At 47.3% G+C, this 15,901-nt stretch overlaps 1 protein-coding gene across 6 annotated transcripts in view; it reads left to right on the top strand.

Annotated features, from left to right (window-relative positions):
* The window catches only part of SMAD3 (SMAD family member 3), a 127,085-nt gene that overhangs the window by 4,119 nt on the left and 107,065 nt on the right, over positions 1–15,901 (top strand). Inside the window, exons 2-3 of one of the 6 annotated variants that reach the window (XM_068964436.1) lie at positions 4,576–4,578; positions 14,940–14,987. The exons of the other annotated variants lie outside the window; for them this stretch is intronic. Coding sequence (XP_068820537.1) covers positions 4,576–4,578; positions 14,940–14,987 — 51 coding nt within the window. The remainder of the gene's footprint in view (positions 1–4,575; positions 4,579–14,939; positions 14,988–15,901) is intronic. 6 annotated transcript variants of the gene reach the window in all.

The raw sequence follows: 15,901 nt of genomic DNA, 5'->3' as shown, positions 1-15,901 counted from the left end.
ATCAGAGGGAATATGAGCTCTAGTATGGAGTGATGTTTTTGGGGAGCGAGGGGGATTATGATATGTTTTTTAAATATTTAGAGGTCGCTATGTTAGATAACAAAGTAAGGATAGCCATATGTTTTCCCCAGAAGAAAAGCACAGAATTCAGGTCCTGTATCTTGTTGTTTTAATACCTGGATGGATTTAGCAGTTCACTTGATGTCTCAGAGCCTTCTTGTCTGCACCTGTAAAATCAGGATGAGGTAAAGCCTGTGGAAGTGTTTTGTAAACCAGAAAGTCTGAGAGATATATTTTATATTAAATGTCTCTGTGTATCATTCATTCATTACGAAATTATTCAGTCATTTATGAAATACCTACTGTGATGAGCAGGGCAGGGCACTTGTTCTTAAGGGCCCGTCTGTCTAGAGTGGGAGACAGACTTGCCCAAAATATAGTCCATGAGCTGTAGCCAAAGGATGTACAAGATGCCCAGGGATGTGGGGGACAGACCATTACTTCTCTGGGAGAAGGTGGGGAGAGAAGGGAGGGGTCAATGCAAGGTGGAAGACCAAGAAGGCGGGAGTTATTATCCAAAGGAGGAAGTTTCTGGACCGTAGTACAGTCGTGGGAACTTTCGGGTTCATGGTGTCTGTTGCCTACAGGACTGAGAATGTCTTCATCTTCCTCTTGTTCCTAAAGGGAGTGCTGCTATGAATATGTTACCTCCGAGTCTGCACCTGAAGACCAGTGGCTTGTGTCCAGTATTTTATGCCACTGTAAAGTGTTCTCATTTTGAAATAAAAAAGGAGTTAGTATGGCAAACCTGAAATTCAGGTTTCCTTGGTGGAGACGGTGACTTAGGATGTATTAGCTCAGAATGTAACAGACCGTGTCGATAAGAAGTGGGCAACTTGGAGGTGATGGTGGATGCTCAGAGTTTTTGAGTTCTGGTGTGCCGTAACTTTTCATTTCTCTGGTTAACACTTGCCAAAAAATAAATCCTGTAAACCTGAATTCCTACAGAGACATAAGAGCTTTTAATAATGTATTTTTAAAAGTCTTCGCAAGGATGTAAAGGTTTAAATGACGATTCTAATAATAGAAAAAGCCCATGAATACAGTAGTCATTTCCTTCTGATGAGAAATGCAAGCAGCTGATGGCATAGAGAGACTGGCTTGAGCTTATCACATCAGGAATCCAATTAAAATGAGTTTTTGAAAAATAAATATTGGTTCAATAATGTAGATTTGTAATTGCTATGTTATTGTAGTGGAAATAAAATTAACACGATTTAATGGACTGAACGACCATTAATTTTCTCTTGTTAACTTATCGGGAGATTTCTAAATGCCATTGTTTGCACAGTGCAGCCGTGTCTCTGTATGAGCTCCTTTAGGAAATAAATAGGACCAAGAAGTGCCTGCTTTATTTATTGAAGTATAGTTGATTTACAGTGTTGTTAGTTTCAAGTGTACAGCAGAGTGATTCAGTCTTATATATGTCTATCCCTTTTCAGACTCTTTCCCCTTATAGTTTATTGTAAAATATTGCATACGGTTCCCTGTGCAATACAGTGGGTCCTTGTTGCTTATCTGTTTCATATATTGTAATGTGTATCTGTTGATCCCCAATTCCTCATTTATCACTCCTTCCTCCGCCCCCTTTGGTAGGCACAGGTTTGTTGTCTAAGTCTGCGGGTCTGTTTTTGTTTTCTGTGCGAGCTCATTTGCATCGCGGTTCGGATCGCGGGCATAAGTGATAGCATATGATGTTTGCCTGTCTCTGGCTTACTCCAGTTGGTCTGGTGACCTCCAGGTCTATCAACGTTTCAAGCAGCGCCTGCGTTAAGACTTGAAGCCTGCCTTTATTCCCTCATCTATTTTCCCACCTTATTTACCCCTCCCCCAGCCTCTTGTAAGTGCAGTTAAGTTCTCCAAAGTGGAATGCCGGTTTTTCAATCAACAAAGCTCGTGAATAGTTCTAATTAACGTTTATCCTTGTCTCCTTTGATGTATTGACCTATTTAAAAAAAAAAGAATTCGCCCTGCCCCCTTCCCAGATCCACATCTGGTTTTACAGTCTGCCCAGAAAGGCTGCTGATGCAGGGCCTGGGAGGTTTACCAGCCTTTTGCAGACACGAATGTCCCCTGCAGTGGTGGATGGGACTAGTTCTTCCCCAGGAGGGCTGGGCATCATCTATTGACCACTGACAGGTTCCTGGGCCAGGGAGCCTTCAGAAATCTTCAGGTGCCGTGGTTTCTGGAAACAGTTGGAAGTTGCCATAGTAAACCTACCTTGCAGAAGTTTGGTTTCTAATTTTCCCGTATTCCAGATTTTAAAACAAAGATCCAAGAGAACGTGTCCAGTTCACGTGTGTGCTTGCTTTAGTGCACCTAACAGGTGCCTAAACCTGTTCCCGGTAGCAGGAACACACCAGTGAACAAGGCAGATGCCTTATTCTGCCCTATTGTAGCCTCTGGTCCACTGGCTGCTGAACGCTGGTCCTTGGGAGTTGTAAGAATCGTGTGTGTTCACTCTGCTTAACTTGTAAATACTGTTTTCTTCATGCCAGAGAACCAAATTCCCCAAGCCCTGCAGTTTATTGAGTCCTGATGAGAGAGAGAGAGTGTAACGTTCCTCTTTGTTTTGACTTAATTAACAGTTTTAGAAATAACAAATCTAGAGCACAAGTCACACTATCCGTTGTGATTATCTGAGGCCTCTGCTGTAAACAGCAGCCTGCCACCGTGGCACACTGCTGCAGGGTGTTTTGACAGAGAGACTCGGCTTAAAATGAAAACACAGTAGAAGCCTATTAATTAAGAAGTTTGTCTAATTCTGGACTAGGCTGAAGTTTGTTTAGCAGGCCTTTTCTCCCCATAAATGCTGTCAAGAAAAATTAGTCGTTGAGCAAACTTTTGGGAGTCACTTTGGAGGCAGGAGTCAGAGACCTGGGTAAGTTCTAGATTCTAACTCTGTTTCTAATTAGCTGTGTCACCTGGGCCGAGTCACTGACCGTCTCTGGGCTTCAGATGTTCGCAACTGGGAAATGGGCTACTGGAGCTCTATCAGAGGTTCTTTCTAATTCTAAAGTGGTTTCTATGCAAGCATCTTAGAAGCATCCCTTTGCATGCATCTGCTTGATCACTAAACCACAGATCTTTCTTATTAATGTCCTAAGTCCCTGTTAGTCTGGTGCCAGTGAATTTCCCTAGTTGAAAGTAAGAAAACTATAATTCAGCTTTTAATTTTAGTTGTTTCCCCCTCTCTGTCCTCCCTGCCTCTCCTTTACCCTGTGAGTCTAAATCAGTGAAATTTAACTACAAAGGAATATAAAAATAACTGAATACAAGGATAGCACCATGAAGGCTGAATGTGTTGAGATGCAGTGAGCAGTTTTTCTTTTGTTGCTATTTTTGGCTATCCTCAGAGCAGGAAGTTTACTTAAACTAATGACCACAATTGCCTAAAAATGGTTAAATGTGAGAGGTAGGCATTATAGAGGATACCTGTGGAAAATGTTTGCTCATATGTCAGAGTTTACCCAGGAAGCTTTCTTTATTTATTTTCAAGCATCTATATAAAGAAAGGCTATACTTGATTGTGTAAGCATGCGCCTCTTGTTGGGGGGTGGGGGGGATGGAGGTTACAAGTTGAAACCCTAGCTAAGAAATGAAAAGTGAGTTTCCCCCGATATAATAGTACTTTTTCTGTATCACACCAGCTCTCCTGCTTACATCTGGCAAGTTTTTCTCCTGACAGCTTTGTTGGGAGTTTAGGACTGGGGTGTTGTTTAAGAAACCTTGGGTCAAGGTTTGCCTTTGAAATCTATGGCATTATCAATCTGTTGGCTTTCCCCACTAGCGCTTGCATCACAGACCGCCAGGCCTAGTTGTAGCTCTGGGGTGTCACCTCCGTTTTTTTTTCTTTTTCTTTGAGACTGGGCTTTTGAAAATAGTAATGCTTTTTGGGTGTGTGTTTTTTAAAGGTCTGTTTTTACGCTGTCACAGCTCAAAAATGCCAAAAGGCATTTTTTCCTTAAAAAATCACCTCTGGGCTAAGCCCAAATGTGGAGTAATGGATCCAGAAAGGACTTTTTGAATAGTTACAAGTGGCTGAAAGCAGGCATGGTGATGGAAGTTGGGTTTTTCCTTTTGTTTCAAATGTTCCCCATTGTAAATTTTCTCACATCCTTGTTGAATTCAGACTCAAGGTGAGTCTTAGTTTCTCTGTGTGCCTGGAAGGGCAGGGTGAGTGACCTTGTTTTGCTCCCTCTTTAGATGCTGTGTGTACCCTTTTATCTCTACCCAAAGATTCTTAAAATATTGCCTGGGGACCAAGGGGTTCAGGGTGTGAGTAGGCTGGAAGACCAGAGTCATCAAGCATGAACAAAGGGCTCTGGAGTCTGACAAACCTGGGTTTGAGTTGGCCAGTTACTGACCATGGGGCAGCCTTGGGGACATCTGCTTCCATTGATTAAGCTCCACTTTCCTCATCTGTGTATTGGGCATGGGCCTGCCTGCCTCCTGTAAATCAACACAAATGATATAAGAGAGAGCAAGCACTTGGCTGGTATTTGTGGCTCACAGCACGTAGCAGGTGCTTACTAAACATTCGCTTTTCCCCTTTCAAGGACGGAGGTGGGGTTGACTGATGATGTTGGTAAATTCCAGTAAGGGATCCTGCCCCCTCCACTCGTTCTCAGGGCTTACTGTTTGGAGCACCCCTGTGGATGCAGTAAAAGAATCTGCCTCCAGCACAAATTCACCAAGAGGCCACAGTCACACTGCTTGTTGATGCAGGGCTTGGCAGGCTGTTCAAAGAGAAACAATCCGTATTCTTAGGTGGTTCTCCCCTCCCCACTCCTGTCCTCCATCATCATTTTAAAAACTGTTTGGCTGACTAAAAATAATAGTATTGAAAACAAACTTTGATGAATCAGTGCTCCTGGGGTGGGGGGTGGGTGTAAGATCCTGAAGAAGAAACGCCGTGACTCACGGGCCTGTCACCGATAGCCTGCCTATCCGTGTGTGGAGTGTCTGATGTGTACTCTTGCTGGTGTGTTTTTGAGGCCTGGTTGGAAGGCAGTTCTGGCTCCAGGCACCCCCTCACCAGTTGCTTGGCTGCCAGGTGAGAATGTTCGGTGCCGGAAGCTCATGGCTCCAAAATGACCCAGACATGGACGGTGGTACCTTTGGCTGCCCTCTAGGTGTGTCAGGGGGCTCACACTTAGTGCACCATCCTTTGCACACCCTTCTGGATGTGGTCCTTTCCACGGGGTAGAGCTGGGGGCCCAGGGATGGCCCGTGTAGAGCCTGCACTTCCTTCTTCCAGACGGTACACTGGGTCTCGACCCTTCCATTCCCTGCCCCCCTGATCTTGAGCCTGCTTCCAGGTCCCAGGTGGGCTCTTCCCCGGGTCCGTCTGCCTAAGGAAGAGAGACTGTGTCGACCCTGGGCCGATGATGTGGGTCAGGCCGGGAGATGGAGAAATTGGATGAAATTCAGACTTGGGGTGTCTGCACGAGTGTACAGGAAGCCCCTCTAAGTGTGGGGTGATGACAGGAATGGGCTGGGATTCAGGGTGGGTTCTCCTGGGATTCCCTCACCAGTTCCACTGTGAAACCCAAGGGGTCAGAGAACCCTACATTCAAACCTGGCCTCCCAGGTTGTGTTAAGGACCTTGTCAATATGATAGAACAGATCCTGTTTATCAGTCTGTTACCTTGATTTCTCTCTTTTATATATGACATATTATATGTGGAGCTCCATAGTTCCTCCCGCTCTCAGACTATTTGATGGTGGAGGCAGTCCTGTTTTTCTGGCCATCCCCTCAGTGGGCTTCCCTGGTGGCTCAAAATGTAAAGAATCTGCGTGCAGTGTGGGAGACCCGACTTCAGTCTCTGGGTTGGGAAGATCCCCTGGAGAAAGGAATGGCAACCCACTCCAGTATTCTTGCCATTCCAGAATCCCGTGAACAGAGGCACCTGGTGGGCTATAGTCCATGGCTTTGCAAAGAATCAGACATGACTGAATGACTAATACTTTTTCTCTGTCATATAGCCACAACTGAGGCCCCACTCAGGTGGCACCATTGTGTGGAAGACTGTGGGTGTTTCTATAGGAAGGATTGATTTCCCTCACCTTGAACTCAGATCACAGTGAATACACTGCAGGCCGGGGAAAGGTGTGCACATGGCAGCTGCCTATCCGAGAGGAGGAGTGCAGAGCCCAGCCCCTGCTAGTGCACTTGGTTGCTGGGTTCATTTTTTGGCCACTGACTTTGTGCTGGGCCTCAGGAGAGAAAGAGATGCGGAGATAAAGTCCTGTCTCTGAACTGTGCAGAGGCGAAAAGGGACAGTGACTGCAGCTACAGTGGGCTCATGGCAAAGACACTTCCAGGTTGAATAAAGCAGTGTTGGGGATCCCAGAGAAGGAGCAGCTTGTTTCTGAGGGACTCAAAAGGCTTCACAGAAGAAATGATGCTCCAGGGAGACTTTGAAGGGTGGATAGGAGTGTGGGAGAGAAGGGAAGGCTGAGGGCCGCACTTCCAGACAGAGCGTGGAAGGGCCTGGCGTCTGGGGCGGAGCGGCCAGAACGTGGAAGAGGGCGTGGCCAGAGAGGAGTCTGAGAAGGAGGTTGCCAAGGGTTTCACTCGGCCAAGCTTGGCATTTGGACCTTGCTTCGTAAAGTGCCCAGGAGACTTTAAAGTACGGGAGTGGCATGGCTGAAGCCACCGTTCTATTCGCGCTTCCTCCCCTAGCTGTGGCTGGTAAGAGAAAGTTTTCTGCTTGAGTTATCCAGGTCAGAGTCATAATCCCTTACACCACCATGCGGACAGCTTTAGGCTATGTCTGGACCAGGGTGAAAATAGTGTTTTGTTCGCCGGCAGGAGAGAAGACGGGTTGTACAGCCAGGAGGGCTCTGGGAGCCCAAGTGTTCAGGTAATTAGCCAGTGACTCATGCCAGCCTCTTGACATGGATTCCTTGGGAAGTTAAGCAGAGTGTCGCTGGGCTCCCTGCAGAGGTCTGTTCTCCCCAAGCATCAGCCTCGACGTCGGATCCCAGCCTTTCTGTGGGTTTTCCCTGTGCCTGGCACGGTGTCTTTGTGTGGAATGTCCCTGGTCGGTGTTTTAAATTTCTTCACTGACGATCGTCTAGGTCGGGCTTTCCAATTCCAGACCACACTGCAATCAGTAAAAATGCCTAAGTTCTCTACTGCAGACTCATCAGATGCTCTCATGTATTAAAAACAGATTACATTCCTTAGTAAGAGAGTAAAATGGGGTAAGTTCATATATTTCATCACAAGAGCAAGCAGAAATCTTGGTAACCATGCATACAGTTTACCTCATCTCTTTAGGGTCAGCTTTTTTGTTGTTGCTGTTAATTGAAGTTTATAGGTTTTTAGAAGTTAAAAGTTTTGTGTCCATGGGCAGGTTCTTAGTTCATGGGCCATTTTTGAGAGCCCTGATAGAGGCCTGCTGCTGAAATGGCAGCCTACTGCGATGGAGCTTTCTGGGCTTGCATTCAGGAGGCCCAGGTTCAAATCCCTCCCTTCCCCCCTTCCTGCTTTGGTGACTCTAGACCAGTCACCTGATTTTTTCTGAGTCTCCCTTTCCTCATCAGTAAAATGAGAAAAACGATGCCTCCCTTGGTAGGATGGTTGTTGTTTATTTAGATGAACTATGTATTAATGAATGGTGCCAGAGCAGGAGACATAAAAGACTTGGGTTCGATCCCTGGGTCGGGAAAATCCCCTGGAGAAGGCCAGGGTCTGTGGGTGGAGGAGCCTGGCGGGCTGTAGTCCATGGGGTCGTAAAGAGCCGGACACAACCAAAGCAACTTAGCATCGCATAGCATATGTATTGAAAGGTCTTTGCAGACTATTGTATTATGCAGTGTCACTCATTCTTTCTTTCCTTTTTAAAAAAATATTGATTGATTGATTGATTGGGCTGCACCAGGTCTTAGCTGTGGCATGCAAACTCTTACTTGTGGCGTGTGGGATCTAGTTCCCTGACCAGGCCCCCTGCCTTGGGAGCATGGAGTCTTAGCCACTGGACCACCAGGAAAGTCCCCACTTATTATTTCTTTATGAAGTGCAACTCTATAGTATTATTAAAAACCCTTCCTCACAGAGATGGAGTTAAGGCTTCCAAGTTCACACCTACATTTTCACAGAGACCTTAGAGGAAAAACCTTAGTGATACACAGAATTCAACAGAAGTATGATCTTAGGGTGTATATACCATCAGTGGGGGGCGGCGGGGGGGGGAGGGGCATGGGTCTGGTTCCAGAAGCTTAGGTGAGTTGATGCTTATGGTCTTGTCTGAGAATTTGGGTCAGTCGTGCTGACATGTGGCAGATCACCTGAGCTGTCTCACTGGGAGTGAGTGATTCTGGTACATGCAGCGTGGACTGGGTGCTGACTATGTGCCAGACACCAAGGTGGGCCATTGATCAGTTGGTTGATCTTCTTTACCCATCTTCTGGGAAGGATGAGTTACCAGTGTTTATAGAAGAGGAGGCTCAGGCTTTAAGGAGTCAGCAGCAGCCTAGGAATCTGAGTTCAGGTCTCTCGTTCCCAGCTGTCCGCCCCAGGGCTCCCCAAGAAGGGGCTACTGTTCTCCTTTTCCATAAGAAACCCCATAAAATTGCTTAGCAAAGTTGCCGCAGGTCTCATGATAAGAGATGGAGCTGGATTTGCCTCTGAAGCTCTGCCCCTTTTAGAATCTAGGGTGACCAAAGAATTTGTTAAACAAACCAGGACACTTCTGAGAGTGCAAAGGGGGCAGTGCTGTTGTCAGTGATGGCCAGGAACTGCCGTCAACCCGGACTATCCAGGCATGCCTGGAGAGGTGAGCCACCCTGCCTCTGCGCCAGTGATCGCGATACCTGGCCAGAGTGACTGGGAGGGTCCATCAGCGGCTTTCTCTGCCGCTGCTCAAGTGTCAGGCAGGGACTGTCTAGATCGCTCACTGCTGTTCTGAGTGAGGTGACTCGTCTAAGATCGTTCAGCAGGTTGGCAGTGTAACCTAATTTAAAACTGGCTGAGACCTTAGAGATGATCTACAGTAGTCAAGTTAACACCAGAGCTTACTTAGCTGCTGCGGGAGTGGGGCAACATTTGGCCTCACTGATGGCCACTCTGAAGGGAAGGACAAGAAGCAGGAGGCGGAGATGGGGGTGTGTCCGGGGGATGTCGGGGTGGCAGTAAGAGGGTGGTAGGCTGTTCACTTGGCTCTAGAACATATGCATCCTCATCAAGATAAGTCCCTTTGGGAAGCAGGAGATGCCCCCAGGTCCAGTGCAGCTGAGATGGGATTTCATGTCCAGGAGCGAAGTCTTCTGTGAGCTGACTTCTCCTGCTCCATTTTCATTAAGGTTTCCAAAATACTACTGGCTGGGAGCTGGTGGGGGTTTAGTGGATCAGTCTTTTGCTGAAGAGTTTTGGAAGGCATTGGGGGAGGAATTAAAAATAACAGCAAGCATGCCTTTTCTTTCTCTTTGATGGTGGTAAATGCATGGAATGTGCCGGGGTGCGTGGCCCTAAGTAACCCTGTCTGCCAGTGGAATCCCATAGAGAACATGGAAAGACTTTGCATGTTTCACTCCTGCCTTGTGTTCACGGGCTTCGTTTCTGTGATCATCCAAGCCTCATTCTTCCTCTCTTGCCCCTGATAATCTGTTGGAAGCCTAGAGAGGGACTTGAGTTCTCTATTCCCTCCAACCAAACTGTTTGCTGTGGGCAAGGCCCTGTCTGATGAGCTCCAAGGAGAGCAGCTGGAGTGTTGAAGAGGACCAGTTACAGGCTGAGAGAAGCCAAGTGTAAATTCAAACCGAACTTAGCACTTGCTTGGAGAACTTCAGCTGATACTGTGCCCCTCTACTCATCACCCTTTGTGGCTGTGCTGTTTCTTATAAATAGAACAACATGCATTTCCCTTTTCTTCTTTTTTACCCCATAGACACAAGCAGGCATGTGTGTGGGTGAGGATGGGCTGGGAATATTAATTATTTATGTTCCAGTTCATTGGAGAGTCAGCGTGGGAACTAGGCCCTGGGCTTCATGGAGATGACTAGGCCATCATGTGGGTAAGACTGGAATCCACTTTTGTGTTTCCTGAGTCCAAGCTGTCCTCACCATCACCACCCTATCCTCAGCCGAGGCCCTCGGTTTCTCATGCCTGGATACTGCAGTAAGCCAGCCAGCTCCTTTGCTCTCTGATCTGCCCCATATTCTGATCAGGGGGGCCAGACTCACTGTCTGAGGATGCTTGGGCTGCAAGTAACCTAAAACTCAGCTAACAGCTTCACCACTTAGAGGAGAGGGCTTATTACCTCCTCTAAGAAGTCTGGGGGCAGGGTGGTGTCAGGCACCAGCAAGGACTTGGGAGCCTTCCATCTTTCTGCTCTGCCATCCCCAGCTTTCATGACCCAGTGATGATCACAGCTGTTCCAGGTGTTACCCTCTTTACACAGTTGCATCCAACAGCAGGAAAGGCTGCTTCTCCTTGGGAAGGTCTCTTTATCCAGGAAGGAAGCCTTTCCCAGAACCCCTCTTGGATCTCGCCAGTACTGTGTCACATGCAGCCAGTGGCAGAAATTAGACTGTAACAAGTCCCTCAAAGTCAAAGACCCAGGTTGTTTCCTTGGCTCATTATGGTACTTAGCACCTGCTCTTGTTGTTCACTAACTCAGTTGTGTCTGACTTTTTGACCCCATGGACTGCAGCATGCCAGGCTTCCCTGTCCATCAGCAACTGCTAGACCTTGCTCAAATTCATGTCTACTGAGTTGGTGATGCCATCCAACCATATCATCCTCTGTTGCCCCATCCTCCTCCTGCCCTCAATCTTTCCCAGCATCAGGGTCTTTTCCGATGAGCTGGCTCTTCACATCAGGTGGCAAAAGTATTGGAGCTTCAGTATCAGTCCTTCAGTGAATATTCAGGGTTGATTTCCTTGATGAATTCTATGAACAGTAATACCTGCTGGGCACTTAGTAAATGTCAGTTAATACTTGATTGGTGTTTTCCTTCTTCTCTGAGTAGACTCCTGAACACTTGTCTTGTTGATGTCTTGAACGATGTTTTGCTGAATTTAGCGGTCACAGTGGTAACCCAGTCAGAGGGCTAGATCTTGCCCTCATGGAGCTTACAGTCAAGATGGAGAGACCATTATCTATGTTCAGAACATCCACCTGTGTGGGTTGTAGCAGTTTGCTGTGGGACAGCTTAGGAATGGGTGTGAAATTGGGGTTCAGGGGGGCAAATGGAAGTGAGACTCACTGAGGGGACCAGCAGAGCCTCTGAACACTGTATGTGAGGACTGTATACTTTCTGACTTAAGTCAGGTCTTTCAAGCAGTTCAGATTTCTGTCTCCGCCCCTCTACCAGTGGTGTTTTCCTGTTGACGAAATGAAGATTAAAAATTTGCCCTTGAGTATGGAGTGGGGGTGGGGTACAGAGTTAAGAGCCTCCTGCCCCCAGGGGAAATTTTCTAAAGGTTCTTGCGGTATTCTAGCTTCAAAACTCTGTGAAATTTAATTGCATGTTTAGCGTCTTTGTGCGTCTGACTGGCTTTGAAGTTGCTGGAAACTTTCTCTGAAAGCATGTAGACGAAGAAATAAGAATTCTATAAATGTTCAGTGGTTAAAAACAAAGTGCTGGCCGATTTATAGAATCTGAGGGTCGTTTTCTGATGGAACATTCGGCAGACACAGCATACCCAGGAGGACTTCTGTCAGTCAGCTAAGAACCGGCTTCAGGTCTGCAAAGCCTTTTTCATTCCAATTCAGGGAAAACAGTCTGCCCCAAGGCCTCAAGGTTTATTTTCCTATTGATCTAGGAGCCAGGACCCAACCCCCCAGGGAACATCTTAAAGCTAATTAAAGATACTTGTTTGAGGTTTTGACTCTTTTTCTTGCTTGATTGAAAGAGTTGCAGTTTTGACTTTTGTTTTTTTTTTAAAGGAGAATCTTCCACCACGCCTCCAGGAGGTGAGGGTGGGGAGATGCACGGTTCAGCACACGCATAATGTGTTGCCCTCCTGCCTGCTTTGCGAGAAACCCTCCCCCCCCTGCCCCCCCAAAGAGTGGCATTTTTGAGCACAGGGCAGGAACGAAAGCAGCCACTCTCCTTGAAAATTCTTGAGTCTTCAGGAGTAGTGGCCAGGGGAGCCTGGGCGTGAAAGCCAACAAAGTGGTTCCAGGGTGAGGCTGCCTCTGTTTGACCAGCTGGAGCCCTGAAGTTAATGGTCCAAGGTCCCCACTCAGAAGGAGGGTCAGCATGTGGGGAGATGGAGGCCCTGACAGCCGTTCCAGGGGGCCCCCTGACCCTTTGTTTAACCACGACTGTGGACCAGAGGTCTCAGATGTTTACGTCGCCTGTTTATAAGAGGGAAGTGTGGTCATATTTCTATCTCTTTTGTGGGCTGCACGGTTGCCTTACTGAGGCTCATGTGGGAAGTGGTTACCGTTCAGAGGAGGGTGAAATAACAGTGCTCACAAAGGGACTTTGATCCCAGAATCTTTTTGAATGTCACCTTTTGGCCACTCTGTTTTTTAATTTTTTGCCTATCAGCCTTAACTTCGTTTATGAGAAAAATCAAACCACAGGCTGGACCTCGTTCTACCCTGCTGGGTATCACAGTTCAGAATTGCAGTACTTGTCCTCTCCCTGGGTTTCACTCGGGAGCTGACTTCCAAATCTGTAGTTCTGCACAGCTGGAGACCCTCAGCTTCCACTGTTCACTGGGCGTCCATATCTGAACATACCAGAAATGCCTGGAATTGAACAATGACTGTTGCTGTCTATACTCCTTCCATGACCTCCACAGGTCTTCACCGTCATCATTGTTGAAGCTCCAGGGTCAGTGAAGTGCTGAATGAGCCTGAGAATAGTCACACATGCACATGAAGGAACCTCAGTCTTGTCATCCTGTTTCTCCAGGGAGGCTGAGGGCCCTAGGCCACTCTTTGATGAAACTTGGCTTTCTGACTTCAGGAAAGTTCACTTGGCTTCTCTGAGTATTGGTCTTTGCATCTAGTAAATGACAAGTCCAAGAGAGAATCTCAAAGGTCTCTATCAGTTCTAATATTCCATGACACTTCTTTACCCTCTCTTCCTTGACTTCTTGCTTTTCACTTAATTGCTGCCAGGTCTTAGTTTCGGCATGTGGGGTCTAGCTCCCTGACCGGGGATGGAACCTGGGCCCCCTGCACTGAGAGCATGGAGTCTTAGTCACTGGACCACCAGGGAAGTCCCCTCACTCTTTTGATGCACATATTTTCCGGGGGGATAAATCAAGTTTTTTGTCCAGTGCTTTACCTTCAGAGGTGGCCCACTCCTTATATTAATTGTTACAGTAATGACTTAACCCGTCAGATAGTTACTGAGTATCTTCAGTTGGTGGCGGTGCTGGCAGACACTATGGTCCAGGGGCTGAAACTCGTCTGTAGATTTGGATAGTTGCATATACTCCTGCTGCCTGGAGCTGCCAGGCTTGTGTTGAAACAAGGCTCACCTGAGGAGGATCTGTTCCCTATGCCCAGGCTAGGGGAAGTCAGCTTGTAGGCAGAGAGGAATTCTCATTTAACCCAAAGCACAGGCTTCCTGTGCTTCTCGCCACCGGCTGGATGCGTTGCAGGCATGGTGCCGTAAAAATACAGGAAGGAAGGGAAACGTGTTCACAGGTTGGTTAGAGATTTTGAAACCAACAATCAGCTCTCTCTTATCCACAAGAAACCAGAATCCACTGCTGCTTTTCAGGCTTTCAGACCCGCAGCTCAACAGAGCGTTCTTTCAAAACTTGGGTAGACTCTTTTTTCTAAAGGCTTTTTCCACAATCTCCAGCCAGCCAGCAAATATATTCTTTGAGGATTATGATTTGACCGGCATGCTCAGGAGTCTTTAAAGAGAAGAACCATCTTTGCTCTCAGCTGTTTTAAGGCCAGCGAAGAGACAGAGGCTCCCAGAGATGCAGTGATGAGGAGCTGGCTGCTAAAAGCACACAAGAAGTAAACAGTGGCCATTCCTGTGACCTTGCTTTTGTTGGGGGTCTATCACCCCAGGTTGGTGTCCCAGAGAGAGAACTAGAGGTGGAAGACCCAGGTTCTAGGCCTGTCCCAGTGTGAACCAGCTTCATGACCTTGGGTGAGTCACTTTGCTACCGGGGCCCCTGGTTTCCTCCTTGACAAACCAAAGGCATTGGCTTAGCAGGATTTTTAAAGTTTCTGTACCTTAAACGTTCTAATTCTGAAGCTTGCATTCAAAGAAATGACCAACTCTGTTACTCATTTGGGGAGTTTCAGGATCACTGTACCATTGCTCCGGGAGCTGGAGACGGGGGCCTGCCGTTGAAGACAGGATGGAAAGAGGTTTGAGGTGCAGGGGTAAGCTGTGGCAGCTGGGACTCCTGCTTCTTCATGATTCACATTTGGTGCTTGGGCTCAACATGGAAGATTCTCAACCTTGGTCACTTATGAAAAATTCCAATACCTAGACCACGCCTCAAACTAATTCAGAATTTCTACAGGTGGGCCCTGGGAATCAGGATTTTTAAAGTTCTCTGGTGTGTAGCCAGGATTGAGAATCAACAGTCCTAGAGTTTTTTTTTTTAACATTTATTTTTGGCCACGCTGGGTCTTACTTGTGGAGTGCAAGCTCAGTAGTTCCGGTGTGCGGGCTTAGTTGCCCTGTGGCATGTGGGATCTAGTTCCCTGACCAGGGATCAAACCCACATCCCCTGCATTGGAAGGCAGATTCCTAACCACTGAACCACCAGGGAAACCCCAGCTCTATATCTTAAGTACAGCTGTGGTTCAGTGTTTTGGGCATCTCTTCTCGGGGAAAAGTGATAGTGGTTGGTTTAAAAAGAAAAAGCGCATGTACACAGAAAAAAGTTCTAGAAGCACGTTGATTCGGTAATCACAGCTGCCGATGGTGAATAGTTGCCCTGAGGTTTGGAGCTCCAGTTTTCTCCTATCTCTGGGTCAGTGGTTTCTCAAACATCTCTGAAGGAATGGCACCATCTGTAGTTGGTTACTTCTGCTTGAGAAACTCAGAGTACTAAGATGGGGTGGGGGGCGGTGGCAAGGGCAGGGGCGGAGCAGGAATGGATTAAACAGACCATTACACACACCCACACTTCTTTTGTGAAACTAAGTACGAGGCCTCAGCCATTGCTGGCACACCTTAGTGTCAGATCCTCGGCAGTGCCCTGGTGGGTGCTAGGGCCTGTGAAAGTATGTCCTGCGGTGGTCCCTGTGCCTTGGTGAGTGTTCTTGCCCTTGGTTGAGAGCTTCCCACCCCCTCCATCAGCTGCAGCATCTAAACACTCCTGTTTATGCCCAGTCATTCATAGTTCCTTGCGGGGACTCCATCTCTACTGCCTAAGGAATCTGAGGGGCTGTCCAGGTCAGACTTTAATGGGAAAGGACAGCTCAGTTCTAATATTTTTTCAGGCAGAGAAGAAGGCATTTTGTGATGGTGGTGGGACTGCAAAGGTAATGACTTACTGGATGTGAAATTTCAGGAGGGAGGAGACCTGGTCAGTACTGATGAACCCCGAAGGGTCTTGCAAATAGGGGAATGGGGTTCAAGAGCTTTTTCAGTGACAGGGTTTGAGTTGTGGGTGTAGACACAGATGCCAGATGGAGGTTGCTGTTTCTCAGGCAAGAATCCATCAGTCACTTAATATTTATGGAACAAGGTGCTCAGAAAAATGGCAAATATGGCCACTGCCCTCAGAGAGCTTACCATCTGACTTTGGGTTTGATTGCACGAGTGTGGGATAGTATTGGGTGGGCCAAAATGTTCATTGAGGTTTTTCCATAGTATCTTACAGGGGAACTTGAAGGAGCATTTGGGCAAACCAGTCTGAAGGCCTTCTGTGTTTCGGGAATGTGGTGAT

Source organism: Capricornis sumatraensis, chromosome 2 (genome assembly GCF_032405125.1).
Source record: "Capricornis sumatraensis isolate serow.1 chromosome 2, serow.2, whole genome shotgun sequence".
In the NCBI taxonomy this organism is placed as follows: Eukaryota; Metazoa; Chordata; class Mammalia; order Artiodactyla; family Bovidae; genus Capricornis; species Capricornis sumatraensis.
Note: the sequence above shows the minus strand (reverse complement) of the source record. Positions and strands in the feature narration are given on the sequence as shown.